General features: G+C 40.5%; 1 protein-coding gene across 2 annotated transcripts in view; it reads left to right on the top strand.

Moving 5' to 3' along the window:
* The window catches only part of LOC116620780 (myomegalin), a 75,742-nt gene that overhangs the window by 40,136 nt on the left and 13,040 nt on the right, over positions 1-22,566 (top strand). For both annotated transcript variants that reach the window (XM_032386560.2, XM_032386561.2), the window contains exons 16-43: positions 1,109-1,126; positions 1,749-1,838; positions 2,163-2,255; positions 2,454-2,570; positions 3,093-3,167; positions 3,390-3,485; positions 3,884-4,009; positions 4,877-5,014; positions 12,571-12,654; positions 12,920-13,015; positions 13,589-13,633; positions 13,822-13,893; positions 14,484-14,579; positions 14,940-15,035; positions 15,628-15,723; positions 15,803-15,853; positions 15,996-16,040; positions 16,631-16,685; positions 16,782-16,846; positions 17,264-17,340; positions 17,767-17,818; positions 18,396-18,428; positions 18,743-18,898; positions 19,372-19,455; positions 19,671-19,772; positions 20,249-20,380; positions 21,419-21,558; positions 21,915-22,152. In XM_032386560.2, the coding sequence (XP_032242451.2) occupies positions 1,109-1,126; positions 1,749-1,838; positions 2,163-2,255; positions 2,454-2,570; positions 3,093-3,167; positions 3,390-3,485; positions 3,884-4,009; positions 4,877-5,014; positions 12,571-12,654; positions 12,920-13,015; positions 13,589-13,633; positions 13,822-13,893; positions 14,484-14,579; positions 14,940-15,035; positions 15,628-15,723; positions 15,803-15,853; positions 15,996-16,040; positions 16,631-16,685; positions 16,782-16,846; positions 17,264-17,340; positions 17,767-17,818; positions 18,396-18,428; positions 18,743-18,898; positions 19,372-19,455; positions 19,671-19,772; positions 20,249-20,380; positions 21,419-21,558; positions 21,915-22,152 (2,568 nt within the window). The remainder of the gene's footprint in view (positions 1-1,108; positions 1,127-1,748; positions 1,839-2,162; positions 2,256-2,453; positions 2,571-3,092; positions 3,168-3,389; positions 3,486-3,883; positions 4,010-4,876; positions 5,015-12,570; positions 12,655-12,919; positions 13,016-13,588; positions 13,634-13,821; positions 13,894-14,483; positions 14,580-14,939; positions 15,036-15,627; positions 15,724-15,802; positions 15,854-15,995; positions 16,041-16,630; positions 16,686-16,781; positions 16,847-17,263; positions 17,341-17,766; positions 17,819-18,395; positions 18,429-18,742; positions 18,899-19,371; positions 19,456-19,670; positions 19,773-20,248; positions 20,381-21,418; positions 21,559-21,914; positions 22,153-22,566) is intronic.

Genomic DNA, 22,566 nt, shown 5'->3' with positions numbered 1-22,566 from the left:
CAAACTAACAACAAGCATCACAGACAAGTCACGCACAGTAGCACCCTGCTAACCCGAACTAACAACAAGCATCACAGACAAGTCACGCACAGTAGCACCCCGCTAACCCGAACTAACAACAAGCATCACAGACAAGTCACACACAGTAGCACCCCGCTAACCCGAACTAACAACAAGCATCACAGACAAGTCACACACAGTAGCACCTCGCTAACCCGAACTTACGACAAGCACCACAGACAAGTCATACACAGTAAAACCCTGCTAACCCGAACTTACAACACACATCACAGACAAGTCATGCACAGTAGAACCTCGTTTACCCGAACTAGCAACACACATCACAGATAAGGGAAGCAGTAACCGCCACTCAAACTCTTATTATTCGACTTTGCTGCAGTTGTGAACCCAGTTCTAAATCTCTTTATTTTATGGTGAGCCTGCCTGAGCACCCGATGATTTCATTTTTCCATTTTTTCGGTAATTTTTCTTGGATAACTCAAACTTCAAACCAGGATCTCTCGAACAAGTTTTGCTCATTATTATTATTATTATTATTATTATTGTTGTTGTTGTTGTTGTTGTTGTTGTTGTTGTTGTTGTTACTGTGGTTGTTGTTGTTGTTGTTGTTGTTATTATTATAATTATTATAATAATAATAATAATAATTATTATTATTATTATTATTATTATTGTTGTTGTTGTTGTTGTTGTTGTTGTTGTTGTTGTTGTTGTTGTTGTTGTTGTTGTTGTTGTTGTTGTTGTTGTTGTTGTTGTTGTTGTTGTTGTTGTTGTTGTTGTTGTTGTTGTTGTTGTTGTTGTTATATATAATATATGATATATAATATTATCACTCAAAGTTAATTTTTTTTTGCGTTCGGAGTTTGAGTTATCCAAATGTTACCTTTTTCACCGGTAGTTTGGCAAGATTTTTGTTTTCATTTCGAGGAGTGATATGGCGGATATGATTCAAATCTTTTGTCTTTATAAAGTTAGGAAGGTGATGAAAACTGGTGAAAACAAGAAAAATCTAATAGTCTTGAGCAGAAGATAAAACACTGCAAACTCTGAACTCGTGCCTATTTTAAGCTAAGTTGTTTTTTTTCAGAGCCCCGTCAAAGCTGAGGTATGTACTAAATGTTCTTCCTGATTTTGTACATAAAGGGTGGGACATCTATTAACTGAATCACATTTAGAGAAATGCAGTAACCAACGAACATCTCAAAAAAAGGCATGCTCGAAGATCCAGCGTACTTTCAAGCGATCCCAAAGGTCAACCCCGCTAAATCTGGCCAAAAAAAAGCATGCAAAAAAGAAAGTCGATATTTAAATTATTCTGGCCCACTCAACAGGGAATAATGAGATGGTTCAGGTAAACTGCTAACAACGAATACAGTCTCCTGACAAATACAACTAGGGTTCATGATATCAGACAGCGGCAAAAGTTCTAGGGCAAGTAAGGCGAAGATTGTATCTTTAGGTTTGAGTTATAACAAAGGCCAGCGTGTGAATTTCCTTACTTCTTCTGTAGTAGGGTGCTTGCGAAAAGGAAGAGTTAGGAACACAAAAAAATGATTTGATCTTTGTCTTTTCTTGAAACTGGAAAAGACTGCTTTATTATTTGCATATTGTAGGGGTAAGGATAGGGGTGTAATCTGTCTTTTGTTCGTTGTTTGATGCTGGGTTTGTGTGGCTTGTTGATTATTAAGATTAGCTTGTTGTGTATTGCTATTTTTGTCCTTTGTCAGATGCTGGCTAAAACCAAGATCGAGGACCTTGAGCACAGCCTAGCGGCAGCGCGGGAGTCTGCGCACACTGCAAAGATGAAGTGGTACCAGGTGGGTTGTGTGGCAGCCCACTCTCCCTTCACCCCTTTCCATACGAAAGGCTTACTTGTCATGCCCAGGTTTTACGTCAGTAGTGCCCTATATGCTACTCGTTTTGGAAAACTTTTGTTATGGCTGTTTAAGCATCTTTTTTTTGACGAAAGCATCCATTTTCTATAATTATCTCGGATATCTGTGAAAAGCCAAATTACTTTAGATTATCAGAAGTCGCATTGTGCACTTGAAGTTTGGAAGCCGACTCGCTAGGTCATCTCATCGAATACCAGATTCACTTTTGTCTATTTCCCTAACTTGTGCTTATTTGTTTATTTTCAGACATTCGAAGAGCACGCCGAAGTAATCAGATTGCGTGATGCAAGTATCGCCTCACTCCAGAACACACTTGGCACCAAAGACGCCGAGCTACAGGTGAGACCCTTAATGGCTGCCTTGAAATGTCATTTTTGAAAGAGCTCCAGCAGTCTGAGAACTCCGTTTTACTTTAATATTCTACGATTAAACGGGCACAATTGCCCCAATTTTTCTTAATTATCGTTAACATATTCCTTGTGTTTTTCAAAATGTAAGAAGCCAGTACTCAATATTCCCCTTGTTGATTGAGCTCAGAAATTAATGCAACTGGTATCCAGCAAGGATTTGGAGCTGCAAAGGCTGATGGGTAGCAAACAGCTTCTGGAAAATAGATTGGACGATAACATCAGGGGAAAAAATAAGGAGCTAGCTGTAAGTATCCATGCTCTCACTGCCAATACAAAGGTCTTCAGGAAAAAGAATAAGTAACTGGCCATGAGTATCCACGCCCCTCACACCCAATACATAGGAGGCTCTATAGAGGGAAATGAAATAAGAAATGCCATCGGGGAAAAGAGTAATTACCATATTCCAACGTTCAAAGGCATTATTAAAGCCGCATTGTCACCAGTTTATTTCCGGAGGTCCGACGGAAACCTCAACCAAAACCTCAACCTCAAGACAAAAGAATCTATTAAAATCCGAGATATTAAACAGGCCATCCGCTCTAAATTATTTATCAAAGAAACTTCCAATAAACACACTGCTTTCAATATTTTGAAATATTTTTCGCGTTTTCCGTTTAAAATCATCGGATATTGTTACGTAATCGACCGGAAGTTAGCTGGTGACAATGCGGCTTTAAGGAAAATGTTGTATACACTAAACTATAACAATTAGGTGTTTTTCTTCAAGACTTCGTCACTGATATGCACTTGTTTATGTATGCTGTAGGAGCTGGCAAATAAACTCAAGGCTTTGTCACATGAATATAGCGAGAAGGTTGACAGTCTGGAGGAGCACTACCGGGTAAGACGGACGGATGGACGGACATAAAGGCAAACAGAAAGGTGGATATACAGAGACACAGACAGATGGGCGTACATACCATCAGGCAGGCACTCAGCTAGACAGACAGATCATCAGGCAGACTAACGAATTTATAACCGGAAAGACTGACAATAGAAATGAGAGGAAACATTTACAGTGTTTTACAGCACGGTTCATGACCCTCGTTTCTTTGGTTGACAGCAAGTAGTTTCAGGCGCTCAAGAACAGGTCAGCAATAAGGACAAGATCATCGAAAAGCTGGCAGCAAGTAATACAGAAAAAGACCGCATTATCGAGGTTGGTTATGTGACCTACGTTAGCTACAAGGGAATCTGAAGTTCTAAATTTAAAGCTCCTATACCTTCACTTATAAGAAACCTTCTCCCATAAGAACACCTTAAATCCAATATATAAAACTAATATATAGATTTAGAACTGCCTAAAAGCAGAGCCAGCATTGAACACCTACCTTTTTGTGTTGATTGATTGAGGTAGTTTTAGAAGAATTTAGGTGTCCAGGATTCTGCTCTCCTTATCTTTAGAATGGATTTTTTAATGAGATTGAAAAATATAACTGTAAATTGTATTGACCGTTCCACTGTGTTACTCATGTGACAGGAATGTAGCCAATGATAGTCTCCTAGTTTATTGTTTGGGCGTCATTCTTGTTTGGTTTATTATCATTTATCTGACAGGATTTTGCGATTGCGCTCAAAGATATATCTGCTGACACTAGTACCGCAGACGCGTCAGTTGATGTGAGGGATGAGCTCATGAAGAAGCTGCAAAACCACATGCGACAGAAAGATCGAGCGGTAGAGGTTAGTATTGTTTTCGGCACAACCTTGTAGGTATAATAAGCGTCCCATACCTTAACCCCTAAATGGGGCAGCTATGCATTGTTATTATTAGTAAGAAGTCGGAAATACTCCATAATTGCGACAATCGAAATTGCTCTAGAAAAATGTAACTGCCTAAAAGTTTTGAAGTTGCGCTATTTTGAGTTTGAATTGCTGCCGTGGCAATTCATTATGGAAAGGATGGGCTGGCCCACCGATCATGGAAGTTTGTCGAGTCAAATTTCCAAATTACAAACAACATGTCAATCATACAAAGGTTAGAGTGATTCAAGCTACTGAAATCATAAGAATTTATTGTCATGGAATGCATAACCAGCTTAACGTATCCACATTCAAGATAAGTTCTTTAGTGAATATATGTTTTCGTCTCTGGAGGATTTCAAGCAAAGAAGACATTTCTACGATCAATTCGAGTTGAGAACGACGTATTAGTTTGGACTAAATTATTTTACAAAATTGTTGGTCAAAACTCAGAGAATGTCTTCTTTGGAGGTTCTGTATTTCTGGAGGATTAAAAGCGTTGTGTGGAAATACAAAATGGAGCTTATTGAATGATCATGAGCGAACAAAATCTTCACGAACACCGACGAGAGCCAAAAGTAAAACCTCGCCTCGTACAACCATAAGGTAAGGTAAACAAAGTTGGTAAACAAAGCTATGGGCCTTCGGCCTCGGTCAGTATTTCAAGACCTCGGTCACAGTATTTCACGATACGGGCCTCCCAGCGGGTAAATAACATATATGTCATAGAGCGCCACAGGTTAGTGACACAGTGACACAGGTTAGAGGGATTCAAACCACTGAAATCATAAGAATATCTTGTCATAGAGCGCCATCAGTGACAAGTTCCGATGCCTTGAGGAGAAAGACGCAGAGTTGCAGCAGTTGCGACAGGCACTTAGGGAGCGCGACCGCCTCATCGAGAAGATCAACTCAGCCGTCATGAGCGCAGAGGAGCAACTGAAGGTAAGAAGACTAAAAGAGGATGATTCAATAGATCAATTAAGCCGTCATGAGCACAGAGGAGCAACTGAAGGTATGAAGACTAAAAAAGGATGAATCAATAGATCAATTAAGCCGTCATGAGCACAGAGGAGCAACTGAAAGTATGAAGACTAAAAAAGGATGATTCAATAGATCAATTAAGCCGTCATGAGTGCAGAGGAGCAACTGAAGGTAAGAAGACTAAAAGAGGATGATTCAATATCAATTAAGCCGTCATGAGCACAGAGGAGCAACTGAAAGTAAGAAGACTAAAAGAGGATGATTGAATAGATCAATTTAGCCGTCATGTGCACAGAGGAGCAACTGAAGGTAAGAAGACTAAAAGAGGATGATTCAATATCAATTAAGCCGTCATGAGCACAGAGGAGCAACTGAAGGTAAGAAGACTAAAAGAGGATGATTCAATAGATGAATTTAGCCGTCATGTGCGCAGAGGAGCAACTGAAGGTATGAAGACCAAAAAAGGATGATTCAATAGATCAATTAAGCCGTCATGAGCGCAGAGGAGCAACTGAAGGTAAGAAGACTAAAAAAGGATGATTCAATAGATCAATTAAGCCGTCATGAGCGCAGAGGAGCAACTGAAGGTAAGAAGACTAAAAGAGGATGATTCAATATCAATTAAGCCGTCATGAGCACAGAGGAGCAACTGAGGGTAAGAAGACTAAAAGAGGATGATTCAATAGATCAATTAAGCCGTCATGAGCGCAGAGGAGCAACTGATGGTAAAAAGACTAAAAGAGGATGATTCAATAGATCAATTTAGCCGTCATGTGCGCAGAGGAGCAACTGAAGGTAAGAAGACTAAAAGAGGATGATTCAATATCAATTAAGCCGTCATGAGCTCAGAGGAGCAACTGAAGGTATGAAGACTAAAAAAGGATGATTCAATAGATCAATTTAGTCGTCATGAGCACAGAGGAGCAACTGAAGGTATGAAGAATAAAAGAGGATGATTCAATATCAATTAAGCCGTCATGAGCACAGAGGAGCAACTGAAGGTAAGAAGACAAAAAGGATGATTCAAAAGATCAATTAAGCCGTCATGAGCGCAGAGGAGCAACTGAAGGTAAGAAGACTAAAAAAGGATGATTCAATAGATCAATTCAGCCGTCATGAGCACAGAGGACCAACTGAAGGTAAGAAGACTAGAAAAGGACGATTCAATAGATCAATTTAGCCGTCATGAGCACAGAGGAGCAACTGAAGGTAAGAAGACTAAAAAAAAATGATTCAATAGATCAATTTAGCCGCCATAAGCACATAGGGGCAACTGAAGGTAAGAAGACTAAAAAAGGATGATTCAATAGATCAATTTAGCCGTCATGAGCACAGAGGAGCAACTGAAGGTAAGAAGACTAAAAAAGGATGATTTAATAGATCAATTTAGCCGCCATAAGCACAGAGGAGCAACTGAAGGTAAGAAGACTAAAAAAGGATGATTCAATAGATCAATGTAGCCGCCATAAGCACAGAGGAGCAACTGAAGGTATGAAGACTAAACAAGGATGATTCAATAGATCAATTTAGCCGCCATAAGCACATAGGGGCAACTGAAGGTATGAAGACTAAAAAAAGGATGATTCAATACATCAATTTAGCCGTCATGAGCACAGAGGAGCAACTGAAGGTATGAAGAATGAAAGAGGATGATTCAATATCAATTAAGCCGTTATGAGCACAGAGGAGCAACTGAAGGTAAGAAGACAAAAAGGATGATTCAAATGATCTATTAAGCTGTCATGAGCGCAGAGGAGCAACTGAAGGTAAGAAGACTAAAAAAGGATGATTCAATAGATCAATTTAGCCTTCATGAGCACAGAGGAGCAACTGAAGGTATGAAGACTAAAAAGGATGATTCAAGAGATCAATTAAGCCGTCATGAGCGCAGAGGAGCAACTGAAGGTAAGAAGATTAAAAGAGGATGATTCAATATCAATTAAGCCGTCATGAGCTCAGAGGAGCAACTGAAGGTATGAAGACTAAAAAAGGATGATTCAATAGATCAATTTAGTCGTCATGAGCACAGAGGAGCAACTGAAGGTATGAAGAATAAAAGAGGATGATTCAATATCAATTAAGCCGTCATGAGCACAGAGGAGCAACTGAAGGTAAGAAGACAAAAAGGATGATTCAAAAGATCAATTAAGCCGTCATGAGCGCAGAGGAGCAACTGAAGGTAAGAAGACTAAAAAAGGATGATTCAATAGATCAATTCAGCCGTCATGAGCACAGAGGACCAACTGAAGGTAAGAAGACTAGAAAAGGACGATTCAATAGATCAATTTAGCCGTCATGAGCACAGAGGAGCAACTGAAGGTAAGAAGACTAAAAAAGAATGATTCAATAGATCAATTTAGCCGCCATAAGCACATAGGGGCAACTGAAGGTAAGAAGACTAAAAAAGGATGATTCAATAGATCAATTTAGCCGTCATGAGCACAGAGGAGCAACTGAAGGTAAGAAGACTAAAAAAGGATGATTTAATAGATCAATTTAGCCGCCATAAGCACAGAGGAGCAACTGAAGGTAAGAAGACTAAAAAAGGATGATTCAATAGATCAATGTAGCCGCCATAAGCACAGAGGAGCAACTGAAGGTATGAAGACTAAACAAGGATGATTCAATAGATCAATTTAGCCGCCATAAGCACATAGGGGCAACTGAAGGTATGAAGACTAAAAAAAGGATGATTCAATACATCAATTTAGCCGTCATGAGCACAGAGGAGCAACTGAAGGTATGAAGAATGAAAGAGGATGATTCAATATCAATTAATCCGTTTTGAGCACAGAGGAGCAACTGAAGGTAAGAAGACAAAAAGGATGATTCAAATGATCTATTAAGCTGTCATGAGCGCAGAGGAGCAACTGAAGGTAAGAAGACTAAAAAAGGATGATTCAATAGATCAATTTAGCCTTCATGAGCACAGAGGAGCAACTGAAGGTATGAAGACTAAAAAGGATGATTCAAGAGATCAATTAAGCCGTCATGAGCGCAGAGGAGCAACTGAAGGTAAGAAGATTAAAAGAGGATGATTCAATATCAATTAAGCCGTCATGAGCTCAGAGGAGCAACTGAAGGTATGAAGACTAAAAAAGGGTGATTCAATAGATCAATTTAGTCGTCATGAGCACAGAGGAGCAACTGAAGGTATGAAGAATAAAAGAGGATGATTCAATATCAATTAAGCCGTCATGAGCACAGAGGAGCAACTGAAGGTAAGAAGACAAAAAGGATGATTCAAAAGATCAATTAAGCCGTCATGAGCGCAGAGGAGCAACTGAAGGTAAGAAGACTAAAAAAGGATGATTCAATAGATCAATTCAGCCGTCATGAGCACAGAGGACCAACTGAAGGTAAGAAGACTAGAAAAGGACGATTCAATAGATCAATTTAGCCGTCATGAGCACAGAGGAGCAACTGAAGGTAAGAAGACTAAAAAAGAATGATTCAATAGATCAATTTAGCCGCCATAAGCACATAGGGGCAACTGAAGGTAAGAAGACTAAAAAAGGATGATTCAATAGATCAATTTAGCCGTCATGAGCACAGAGGAGCAACTGAAGGTAAGAAGACTAAAAAAGGATGATTTAATAGATCAATTTAGCCGCCATAAGCACAGAGGAGCAACTGAAGGTAAGAAGACTAAAAAAGGATGATTCAATAGATCAATGTAGCCGCCATAAGCACAGAGGAGCAACTGAAGGTATGAAGACTAAACAAGGATGATTCAATAGATCAATTTAGCCGCCATGAGCACATAGGGGCAACTGAAGGTATGAAGACTAAAAAAAGGATGATTCAATACATCAATTTAGCCGTCATGAGCACAGAGGAGCAACTGAAGGTATGAAGAATGAAAGAGGATGATTCAATATCAATTAAGCCGTTATGAGCACAGAGGAGCAACTGAAGGTAAGAAGACAAAAAGGATGATTCAAATGATCTATTAAGCTGTCATGAGCGCAGAGGAGCAACTGAAGGTAAGAAGACTAAAAAAGGATGATTCAATGGATCAATTTAGCCTTCATGAGCACAGAGGAGCAACTGAAGGTATGAAGACTAAAAAGGATGATTCAAGAGATCAATTAAGCCGTCATGAGCGCAGAGGAGCAACTGAAGGTAAGAAGACTAAAAGAGGATGATTCAATATCAATTAAGCCGTCATGAGCACAGAGGAGCAACTGAAGGTATGAAGACTAAAAAGGATGATTCAATAGACCAATTTAGCCGTCATGAGCACAGAGGAGCAACTGAAGGTATGAAGACTAAAAAAGGATAATTCAAAAGATCAATTTAGCCGTCATGAGCACAGAGGAGCAACTGAAGGTATGAAGACTAAAAAAGGATGATTAGATAGATCAATTTAGCCGCCATAAGCACATAGGGGCAACTGAAGGTATGAAGACTAAAAAAGGATGATTCAATAGATCAATTTAGCCGTCATGAGCACAGAGGAGCAACTGAAGGTATGAAGACTAAAAGAGGATGATTCAATATCAATTAAGCCGTCATGAGCACAGAGGAGCAACTGAAGGTATGAAGACTAAAAAGGATGATTCAATAGACCAATTTAGCCGTCATGAGCACAGAGGAGCAACTGAAGGTATGAAGACTAAAAAAAGGATAATTCAAAAGATCAATTTAGCCGTCATGAGCACAGAGGAGCAACTGAAGGTATGAAGACTAAAAAAGGATGATTAGATAGATCAATTTAGCCGTCATAAGCACATAGAGGCAACTGAAGGTATGAAGACTAAAACAGGATGATTCAATAGATCAGTTTAGCCGTCATGAGCGCAGAGGAGCAACTGAAGGTATGAAGACTAAAAAGGGATGATTCAAAAGATCAATTTAGCCGTCATGAGCACAGAGGAGCAACTGAAGGTATGAAGACTAAAAAAAGGATTATTCAATTGATCAATTTAGCCGTCATGAGCACAGAGGAGCAACTGAAGGTATGAAGACTAAAAAAGGAGTGTTTCAATAGATCAATTTAGCCGTTATGAGCACAGAGGAGCAACTGAAGGTAAGAAGACAAAAAGGATGATTCAAATGATCTATTAAGCTGTCATGAGCGCAGAGGAGCAACTGAAGGTAAGAAGACTAAAAAAGGATGATTCAATAGATCAATTTAGCCTTCATGAGCACAGAGGAGCAACTGAAGGTATGAAGACTAAAAAGGATGATTCAAGAGATCAATTAAGCCGTCATGAGCGCAGAGGAGCAACTGAAGGTAAGAAGACTAAAAGAGGATGATTCAATATCAATTAAGCCGTCATGAGCACAGAGGAGCAACTGAAGGTATGAAGATTAAAAAGAGGATGATTCAAGAGATCAATCAAGCCGTCATGAGCACAGAGGAGCAACTGAAGGTATGAAGACTAAAAAGGATGATTCAATAGACCAATTTAGCCGTCATGAGCACAGAGGAGCAACTGAAGGTATGAAGACTAAAAAAGGATAATTCAAAAGATCAATTCAGCCGTCATGAGCACAGAGGAGCAACTGAAGGTATGAAGACTAAAAAAGGATGATTAGATAGATCAGTTTAGCCGCCATAAGCACATAGGGGCAACTGAAGGTATGAAGACTAAAAAAAGGATGATTCAATAGATCAATTTAGCCGTCATGAGCACAGAGGAGCAACTGAAGGTATGAAGACTAAAAAAGGATGATTAGATAGATCAATTTAGCCGTCATAAGCACATAGAGGCAACTGAAGGTATGAAGACTAAAACAGGATGATTCAATAGATCAGTTTAGCCGTCATGAGCACAGAGGAGCAACTGAAGGTATGAAGACTAAAAAAAGGATTATTCAATTGATCAATTTAGCCGTCATGAGCACAGAGGAGCAACTGAAGGTATGAAGACTAAAAAAGGAGTGTTTCAATAGATCAATTTAGCCGTTATGAGCACAGAGGAGCAACTGAAGGTAAGAAGACAAAAAGGATGATTCAAATGATCTATTAAGCTGTCATGAGCGCAGAGGAGCAACTGAAGGTAAGAAGACTAAAAAAGGATGATTCAATAGATCAATTTAGCCTTCATGAGCACAGAGGAGCAACTGAAGGTATGAAGACTAAAAAGGATGATTCAAGAGATCAATTAAGCCGTCATGAGCGCAGAGGAGCAACTGAAGGTAAGAAGACTAAAAGAGGATGATTCAATATCAATTAAGCCGTCATGAGCACAGAGGAGCAACTGAAGGTATGAAGATTAAAAAGAGGATGATTCAAGAGATCAATCAAGCCGTCATGAGCACAGAGGAGCAACTGAAGGTATGAAGACTAAAAAGGATGATTCAATAGACCAATTTAGCCGTCATGAGCACAGAGGAGCAACTGAAGGTATGAAGACTAAAAAAGGATAATTCAAAAGATCAATTCAGCCGTCATGAGCACAGAGGAGCAACTGAAGGTATGAAGACTAAAAAAGGATGATTAGATAGATCAATTTAGCCGCCATAAGCACATAGGGGCAACTGAAGGTATGAAGACTAAAAAAAGGATGATTCAATAGATCAATTTAGCCGTCATGAGCACAGAGGAGCAACTGAAGGTATGAAGACTAAAAGAGGATGATTCAATATCAATTAAGCCGTCATGAGCACAGAGGAGCAACTGAAGGTATGAAGACTAAAAAGGATGATTCAATAGACCAATTTAGCCGTCATGAGCACAGAGGAGCAACTGGAGGTATGAAGACTAAAAAAAGGATAATTCAAAAGATCAATTTAGCCGTCATGAGCACAGAGGAGCAACTGAAGGTATGAAGACTAAAAAAGGATGATTAGATAGATCAATTTAGCCGCCATAAGCACATAGGGGCAACTGAAGGTATGAAGACTAAAACAGGATGATTCAATAGATCAGTTTAGCCGTCATGAGCGCAGAGGAGCAACTGAAGGTATGAAGACTAAAAAGGGATGATTCAAAAGATCAATTTAGCCGTCATGAGCACAGAGGAGCAACTGAAGGTATGAAGACTAAAAAAAGGATTATTCAATAGATCAATTTAGCCGTCATGAGCACAGAGGAGCAACTGAAGGTATGAAGACTAAAAAAGGAGTGTTTCAATAGATCAATTTAGCCGCCATAAGCACATAGGGGCAACTGAAGGTATATAGACTTATTTAAGGTTTATTCAAATAAAAGATGGTTCAATGGATCAATTCATCCGTCATTAGCAAAGAGGAGCAACTGGAGATATGGATATTTAATAGGGTATAAAGGGGATGATACAATAGGGGATACAATAGATTCAACCGAAAATGAGCACAAAAATGGGCAGTCGATGATTTGGCCCTGACACTATGAAATAGGGTCTTGAGCAAGTAAGTATTGTACCATTAGCACCGATAGACTAGAGGTAGAGAAGGACCCGAGCAGGAAAAAAACAGACTCGATCACTATAAGCGAAGGAACGCTCTCGTGCACTATGAAAAACCTGTCTAATTATGAAACAGGTGACATTAGTTCTCAAACATATTTTTGTCTTCCATTTGTTTAGCTTCTACAGACCGCATGCGATGAGAAGGAACAGGTCATCCAAGCTCTCAAGACAACGAACATTGAGCAGGAAAATGCCCACAAGGTTCGTCAACACCTTTATCTAACTTTGGACCCTTTATATTGTTAAGCCTTTTAGGGGCGTTTCTGATGTTCTCGCTATCGTATTTTATCTTTATCTTTATGGTACTCTTAGTCATACTTATTCTAGATAAATAGTAAATAGATACGAACACAGACCCGGAACTGTACTGAATATACATGCATTTTGTAGCAGCCTAGATTAGTCAACTAAAGCGACAGTGAATGACTGCTGTCATTGAACAAGTGGTGCTCTTTCTCCTGGGCAGAATGTTTTCAACAACGCGACACAGGGTCTGCATGAGAAGGAGGCAATGCTTCAGAACCTCACGAGGACATTAGAGAACAGGGAGAGGGAACTTGCGGTAAAGCTTGCACTCACACTATGGCATAATAGAACTGCCAAATAGCTTATACAAAATGCATGCCAGACAAAACCAACAAAAGCCACATGACAAATACAGGACTACCGCAATTAGGCTATTAGAGCGCCAAAAGGGCTGACACAATATAATTTCTTGAACAAACACGTGCCATGTCAATCCTTGACTGCCACAACAAAACAGTGGAGCGTTTGGGTCATTGTATAAGTTTTTATGTCCTGATTTTCAGGACTTACGTCTTTATGTTGAACTGAAATTGTAATTTTCAAGAGTTACGTTTTTATGTTGAACTGAAATTGTGATTTTCAGGAGTTACGTTTTTATGTCGAACTGTCAGTTGTGATTTTCAGGGCTTACGTATTTATGTTGAATTGTAAGTTGTGATTTTCAGGGCTTACGTATTTATGTCGAACTGTCAGTTGTGATTTTCAGGGCTTACGTATTTATGTTGAATTGTAAGTTGTGATTTTCAGGGCTTACGTATTTATGTCGAACTGTCAGTTGTGATTTTCAGGGCTTACGTATTTATGTTGAACTGTCAGTTGTGATTTACAGGACTTGAAAGAGTTCGTCAAAGAACTAACACACAACACAACGCAGGTGAGTGTAATGACTGATATGTCCCAATTACAAGGCATGTTGCTTTACGGTACAAAATAATTCTTGCATTCATCTTGTTACATTCTTTTCCGTTGATTTTAAGGAATCCAACACACCAACCACCAACCTTACACACCAACCTTACACTACACTGCTCTTGATAATTTTCTTGACCGTCTCTTTTTTAGCCTGACCCAGAACAGAGCATTCGCAGTAAGGGATTTGAAGAAGAACTGAAGGCGAAGCAAAAACTTATCGAGGTAAAAGAAAAGGTTATTGTTGCTCCTTGTTGCTGCTCCTTGTTTCTGCGTTTGTATATGTTGTTGCTGCTGCTGCTGTTGTCGTTGTTGTTGTTGTTGTTGTTGTTGTTCTTGTTGTTGTGGTGGTGGTGGTGTTGGTGGTTGTTGTTGTTATTATTGTTGTTGACGTGGTTGTTGTTGTGTTGATTGACATAACATAAACGCCCCAAATATACCCCCATATTATCTCTAATTTCGTTTGTTTTGTTTGGTCTTCCTTTATGTGCATATTCAATTTACTAAAAGAAATCAAGTGTGGTTGTTGCCAACAGTTGCTTACCCACAGAGCAAGAATAAGCCCCAGCAATCTTGCTGAAACATTTCAGAAGCATTACATTGCAATTATCTATTGCTTTTCAAAATTGAAGCTTGTGTATTTTCGTTGATTGACAATTTCAGCTTGGCCCAAAAAAAAACTTTCAAAACTCTGCGCTTGTTTACTATAAACTACTGTACGCACACCTATTCCTCTATTTATTACGACTACATCTAGTTGCCTTTAAATGCTCTTTAACTGCACTGCAGTTTATTATGCTTATTTTTGTTTGCAGGAGCTGCTTTCAGAACGAACGCGCATGTCGTCTGCACACGAAGCCAACAATCAGCGGCTGATGGATGCCCTACAAGACAAGGACAACCAAATAAAGGTTAGCGTGAATGAAAGAAGGCCAATCGCGGCGCCATGTTACACCCCCGCAACATTAAGCATCCCTTTTCACCTACTAATTCAAGCGTGTTATTGAGATACTTACAAATGAATATCGTAAATTAATTATCACACCTAAATTGTGGATGGTTGTTTTGAATGTTATTCTGCAACAAGAGTGTTTCTTATTTCAAGTGCAGACAAAGACAAAGAAGTGGTTAATTGGCATTCTTTTGAACGCTCGCGTATAATAGTTAGGTATACTATTTTTTATCTAGTTTTGCAGTGGTTACCTCAAGATAAAGTTTCCGTCCATAGCATCATAGCACTGTTGCTTGATTGGTATTGTTCCCGCATATAGGACACCGCCGAAAACCTACTTCGCGTGCAGGCTGAGAAGAACGCCACAATACAACGACTACAGCAACTACTGAACAGCAGAGATCACGAAATTCAGGTATGGCGTGACACCGTGACAAAGGTATTGGCTGACGTGTGTACTTCTGTATTCAATAACGTGAGAATGTAATACAACGACTAAAACGACTACTGAACAGCAGAGATCACGAAATTCAGGTATGGCGTGACACCGTGACAAAGGTATTGGCTGAAGTGTGTACTTCTGTATTCAATAACGTGAGAATGTAATACAACGACTCAAGCTACTACTGAACAGCAGAGATCACGAAATTCAGGTATGGCGTAACACCGTGACAAAGGTATTGGCTGAAGTGTGTACTTGTTTATTCAATAACGTGACAATATAATTCAACGACTAAAGCGACTACTGAACAGCAGAGATCACGAAATTCAGGTATGGCGTGACACCGTGACAAAGGTATTGGGTGACGTGTGTACTTGTGTATTCAATAACGTGAGAATACAACGACTTGAGCGACTACTGAATAGCAAAGTCCACGTGATTACGGCATGGCGTGACACCGTGACATGTGTTGTGTAACGTGACGTTAGAAAATATAGCAATACTCACTAAATTGTATGCCATTCCGCCTGAGTGCTTGGGTCACTGGTGTGTTATCTGTCTGCAGTCGCTTGAGAATAGCAAGGCTTGGGCAACGCAGGAACATGACATGATGACCAACAAGCTGCGACAAGCCCTGGATGACAAAGACAAAGCCATACAGGTACGGGCACGGAGAAGCTACATTGCAAATACCTGATAAACTGAGCGTGATTTCCTGATTGATACAACCTATTTTGTAGGACCTGGTTCAGAGCAGTCGCGAAAAGGATGAGATGCTGATGAAATTACAGGTCAGTGCTTTGTGGTCGTAGATTTTGGTGAAAGCTGTAGCATACATAGGTACGGCTCAGTAAGTACGGTAAATTGTAATCCCTGATATGTAGGGTATTCTATGTAGAAACTTTTAGTATCTTAAACTCATTGCAATTCTAGGACTCCTTCCGAACTCCCAAAAAGGCTCCAAATACCCCGGAAGTGGTAAGTCTATTCTACGAATGCACAATCACACGCAAGTAGTATAGCGGGAACGGTATTAACCTCATATGTTGGTGGGGTGGTGGGCCTCTTCCCAAGTGGCTACAGATGAACATTTACAATTTGTCATGCTTCACCATAACATACCCAAGATCCTAAAAAGAATTGCGGGAATTTGTACTATTTTACTGTACCTTTTCTTTGTCAAAAAATGAGCAAATAATTAGTTGAACCAAGCCTGAAGATACCTCAATATAAAGGACTCCACAAATTGTAGATTTTTACCCGCTCAATAGGAACGTCCCATTACTACAATTCCATGGGATCCAATGATGTCCTTTTTCAAGGTGTTCAACTATATGTATTTTTGAAATAAAATAATAAAAAAATGGACAAAGAGCTTTATGGTTTGTCATATCCCTTTATCATTCGACCAATGTCATTATATATTAACCTCAACAGTCAGGCGTTTTGTCTTAGAACTGCCATTTCACAATTGGCAAACGCAGTTGTTCTTATTTTTTCTCCAGTTTGTTTAATTTTCTCGTTTCAAAGTTCTACTCAAATTTGTGATTGCTGCCCTTTATTTGCAGAATAAAATGCGCCGAACAATTGCCGATCTCGAGGAAAGTCTCAAAAGGAAAAGTGGTAGGACCCGATATTCTCTGTAAAAGAAGAGTTATCTGCCATAAGTAAACTAAAAAAAATACGGGTATGGTTGCGTTAACTTGTGTTTGTTTTTAGAGTCCCTCCGAAAGCTTGAAGAGGAATATCAAGCCAACATGAAGAACTCTCAGAATGAAGTTGAGGTAAGTAAAGGCTTTTAATGTTCTTCCTTTTTTTGGTGGTGGGTGGGGGGATCATGTTACAGATCATTGAATTTTAAATATTATCCAGATAACCTGAGCACCTCAAAAGCACTAAGCAACTTATCAGGTAACCAATGCAATCCCGCGCACGGGCAACAAGCTTTCCTCTAAATTGTTTTCCCAGCCAAAAAACTTTCCTGTTCACGGAAATAAACTGTAACGAGGCACCGTGTTTTGACCGAGCTCACCCACGGAACAGTGAGAGGTTTCTTCTTATGATATTATTCTTATACCATAACACAGGAAACGCCTTTGACTAGGCTGTCTCCCTGTACATTACTGATTTGATTTGGATGCTTGGAGAATGTGGGGCAACAATGCCTATTCACTCATCAAGCTATTGTATACTTGACACAGAACATGGAGAGCAAAATGAAGATCGAAAATCTCGAGCATGAGTTACAAACCAAGGATGCATTACTCAAGCAGACACAGTAAGTTAATCTTAATTTAGCTTGGTTTTACTACCAAGCCGGCTTGCACTCACTCTTCACCCGGCTGAGATTCGACGCAAGGACGTCTTGAAGTAAAATTTGACCTGAGAAAGGTCCGGTCCTGAGATAAACACGCACTTTACCTGGCCAGGTCTCAACACTAGGGGGTAGCCTTGTAGACGGAAACGAATTTGCCCCAGGACCAAGACCGTCTCCATTTCAACCCGGCTAGGTTTTGACGCAAAGTCATCTTGAAGTTGGAATTTACTCGGTTTTGTTTCGTGTCAGAACTCGACTGGTTTGGATCCAACTAGGCTTTGACGCAAAGGGTTTTTTTGTTGATAGAATCAGGGAAGTGAGTCTGGGTCAGATTTGGACGTGTGCTAATTCTGGTCATTGTAATCTGCTATGTTTGATTTGTTCCAGGGTAACTGTCCGAAATCTTCGCGCAAAGACGGAAAATCTGCCGATCATTGAGGTTAGCTATTTAGCAGCTCATGGTAGAGATTCGTCACTTATATTCAGTTTAAACGCTGAATGAATCTATATAAATGAAACTTGGTATAACAATGATGAAAAATAAGCAGCCACACGCAGCTTTAATGCCCCTTTCACTGGGACGCAAATAGCAACAAAAGTACAAGTACCAGAAAATCGGGCAGTTGCGTTTTCTTGCGCTCGCGTGTACGTGAGAATCGAAAAATTAATGCCTGTTCCTTGCTTTTTAGTGTAAGCCTATCCTTAAGCACCATTTATACGAACAAAATGCTCGTGATTAAGTCTGTTAGTGACTAAGTCTGTTAGTCTAACCTCAAGGCCCCTTTACACGAGCAGAACTTATTAATCCTTATTGAATGTTTAAAAACTTTTATACACAATTACGTGAAATTACGATATCGTTAAATTTTAGGAGTTAGCCATAGTTTATGCCTTTATCAAAACACGTCTATGTAGGGGAGCCCCTATGTAGAGGGCTTTTGGGTAACGCTGGGTACATGGCCTCTGTTTAAAATTTTTCTGTATGTTATCACTAGAATAATGACTTCATTTTACAGGACCTCAAGCAGAAGTTTTCTGAGCAGTCGCAGGTAGCGTAAATAATCAATCCTCGATTTGACCATCTGGCTTTATTCATCTGTGTTTGGTTTTGTGAGTACTTGGCGAGCTTCTACACGGCACCCCCTTTTTTTTCAACGAAATGACTGTTTTACTTGCCCTTGGGTTAACGCTCCTAGCAGCAAACCTATGCCCAGCTGTCCTCCTACTAATCATTAAAGGCTTATCTTGCCGTATAGCAGGCCATTTAAAAATGTCCTACCTTTACCCATTACCCTATGTTCCCTTTCCTGGTGTGCTCAAGGGGTAGCTTAGGTGTTTTGCACCACTCTGTTACTCTTTCAAGGCGTACCTTGCCGCTCAGAAGGCCAAAGAGCAGGCTATGCGTGAGCTGGCGTCAGTGCAGCGCCAGAAACTTGAGTCTGAAGCAGAGCTGAAGGCCAAGCACGACAACATCGAGCTCCTGACACAGGCAGCCCAAGTCAAGGACGGGGTCATTAGGGTGAGTCGATTTATGTGAAATTAAAGAGGAAGGCCACTGCTTGGCCCTGAGCCAAGAGCAGGGTATACTTGTAAGCTAGCCTGGAGAATCTCTTGTTTTCTTGGTAATTTTACTGATGAAGGGATCGTACACCTGCGAGCCGTAGCAGGGCTAATGGAAACTAAAATACATGCGCAAACCAGATGCGCAAACTAGATGCAACGGATGACGTAGCCCCTTTAAATGTCTTATTCTGTTTTATGCTGTGTGTCGTGTTCTATTTCAAGTAGTTAGTTCTCATTAACGGATAAATAGAGCAAGTCATGTGTGACAGTACGCTAAGTGTCACGTCCGGTTTCGTGTCCTGTGTCACCCATTATGTGATTTTCTCGTGAACGGGTTATTAGGGTAGGTCTTGTGTTTCAGTACTTTGTGTCACGTCATGTTTCAAGTTCTGTCACGCACTTTGTGATTCTTTCTTGCTTGACCTCTAGGAGATGCAGGACAGCCAAAAACGGCAGTTACACGAGATGCAGGAGAATATTGGGTACTACCAGAAGAAGGCCTACGACCACGAGGTAGAAACCACAGTGGTATAGTAGGGAGGACTGACGGACAGACGGACGGACAAAATACATGCGGCCAAACGGACAAGTAGAAGGTTAAAAATTTAGACATTCGGATGACGAGACAGGACAGACGGACAGCAAGGAAGACTGACCTAAAAAGAAACAGAAACAGCCAACAATAAAGACTAACTATTTGTCTAACCATCGTAACATTTCGTTTGTAGATGGCAAATGATGCATTGCGGCAACAACTATCGGAGAGCACGGAGCTCAACAACTCACTGCAGAGACAATTAGAGACGCTACGCAACAACTTTATCAACAGGGTAAATTGAGTAAGCTTTTAGGCCCTAACTTAAGCCCAAACCCTTAACCCTTGCCCTAACCCCAACCCTTGCCCTAACCCTTAACCCTTGCCCTAACCCTCAACCCTTGCCCTAACCCTTAACCCTTAACCCTTGCCCTAACCCTAACCCTAACCCTTAACCCTTAACCCTTGCCCTAACCCTTAACCCTTGCCCTAACCCTCAACCCTTGCCCTAACCCCAACCCTCAACCCTTGCCCTAACCCCAACCCTTAACCCTGATGAGATGGAGGCAGGCTCAGTGTTAGCTTTTTATTGAATTTCAGGTTTAATTTCGAAAGTTGTTTTCCATCATCCTCACATTGTTTGCATTTGGTCCTGCCTATGTCGGCCTTATTACATACTTCTGGGTCCCATCTCTCCATGTATTATGTTGAAGACAAGAATAGGTTAGATTTTTGCATTGTTTAGCAATTAATTTTGACTTTATGATATAGTCACCTTCCAGACACGACTTGGAAGAGCTGGCCCGACTGCGAGAGGAAGTAACATCACTGCGCACAGAGCTCCATAGACCCACCACGCCTCACAGGGAAACTTCGGGAGTGGGGACGGGACGAGACGAACAGGTAAGTTGTTAGAGAAGGGAAGATACCATAGATCTACCTTTGAAACCGTATAGATCCACCACGCAACAAAGAGCGCCAGCATGCTGAACAGGAAATGGGGCGAGGGTAGCAGCACTAGGCCGGCGGTTATTGTACGAATATTACCAGGCCACGGATACATCAGTTAGGGAGAGAAGTGTATACAGGCTATTGTACGAATATTACCAGGCCACGGATACATCAGTTAGGGAGAGAAGTGTATACAGGCTATTGTACGAATATTACCAGGCCACGGATACATCAGTTAGGGAGAGAAGTGTATACAGGCTATTGTACGAATATTACCAGGCCACGGATACATCAGTTAGGGAGAGAAGTGTATACAGGCTATTGTACGAATATTACCAGGCCACGGATACATCAGTTAGGGAGAGAAGTGTATACAGGCTATTGTACGAATATTACCAGGCCACGGATACATCAGTTAGGGAGAGAAGTGTATACAGGCTATTGTACGAATATTACCAGGCCACGGATACATCAGGGATAGTAGTTAGGGAGAGAAGTGTATACAGGCTATTGTACGAATATTACCAGGCCACGGATACATCAGTAAGGGAGAGAAGTGTATACAGGCTATTGTACGAATATTACCAGGCCACGGATACATCAGTTAGGGAGAGAAGTGTATACAGGCTATTGTACGAATATTACCAGGCCACGGATACATCAGGGATAGTAGTTAGGGAGAGGAGTGTATACAGTCTGGCAAGAATGGAAAATTAAGCTAAGATCCTGGTCAAACTTGTTGTGATTTGTTCTCAGATTTAAGCCTATCGACAGCCTATTACAGGATACTAACCCTTTACCTCTCACAGCAATGTTTAACACTTTGAACATTTTATGCACACTGTGTTAACATTGCATCACAAAACATTGCTTTTGTTGGGTAAATAGGGACGTACAACATATGACATTTAAGAAGTATTGTAGCATGAGTGAGCTTGTTGGCGAGAGGTCGGAATGTGTATTCATCATTATAACATGTCGTGATCTCAGGGCTTGCATCAGCTGCAGAGGGCTCTAGCGGACCAAGTGTCTGAGACAGCAAAACTGAACGAGATCTTGAGACGTGAACGAGAGATGTACATCAACGTTGTACAACACATGCGCAACGCGCCCTCAGACCCCAACCACAGGTGAGGTGATACTGTCACACACTCAACGTCACATATTTGTCAACACTAATGTCACTAAGCGTCCATCTTTCTAAAATGATACCATTATGCAACTTTTACTACGGTCACACAACTTCCATTTTTCCTCAACACTTTTGTCACACAACTTTCATTTTTCCTTAATTCTTTTGTCTCACAACTTCCATTTTCTCTTTTGTCACACGTCATCGAACTTTCCTCAGCATTAATGCCATGCAACTTCTATCTTACATAAACATTATTGTCACGCAACTTCAATTCTTCCTCAACACATGCAGTATTTTTCTTTCGTCACGCAGTATTTCGTCGTTTCTACATTTGTAACTTGTATTTCTCAGTATAACTGTCACGAGGGAACTCCAGACGCTTAAAGCCCTGCGCACGCAGCTTGAGGAGGGAATCCGCCAGATCAACGTACTGCGGGCTCAACTTCAGTCCCAGTGCAACAGTCCTGCGTCCGGACGTCAGTCTACCAGTCCCCACGCGGTCTCTCCCTATGATGCGGTTTATCAGCGTGAGATTCAAGAGCTCAAGTCAAAATTGGAAGATAGCGAACGATGGAACACTTCGTTACAGGTATTGTGAAATATAACATATAAAACGAATTTCTCGATTAAAAGAGAGAGAAAAGTTTAAACCGTGCCTGTCAATGCAACAAAGCACGCAAGACGTCTCCTTCCACCTCACAAGGAACAAAATAGCAGAGCGAGTTGTCTTGCGAGTATCGTGGAACAATACGTTCTTTCCATTACTGATATCGACCCCCTCCTATCTCTTTATCGCACTTACATGACACGCATTTTTCGTGTTACTTTAATTTTACGTATCACTAAAGAAATAAAAACGTGCTCTTTCCGTGAATAAGGGGTGACGAGTAAGTCCGTGGATCCGACTTACGTGACAATGTCGTTGGTGTGAAAGGCCCCCAACCCTTTTGGTCTAATACTTTAGGAAAAAAATGTACGATCTAAAATCCCTGAATCCCTCTCT

The sequence above is a fragment of the Nematostella vectensis genome, chromosome 8 (genome assembly GCF_932526225.1).
Source record: "Nematostella vectensis chromosome 8, jaNemVect1.1, whole genome shotgun sequence".
Taxonomy (NCBI): Eukaryota; Metazoa; Cnidaria; class Anthozoa; order Actiniaria; family Edwardsiidae; genus Nematostella; species Nematostella vectensis.
The sequence above is the reverse complement of the archived record's forward strand: the minus strand, read 5'-3'. Positions and strand labels throughout refer to the sequence as shown.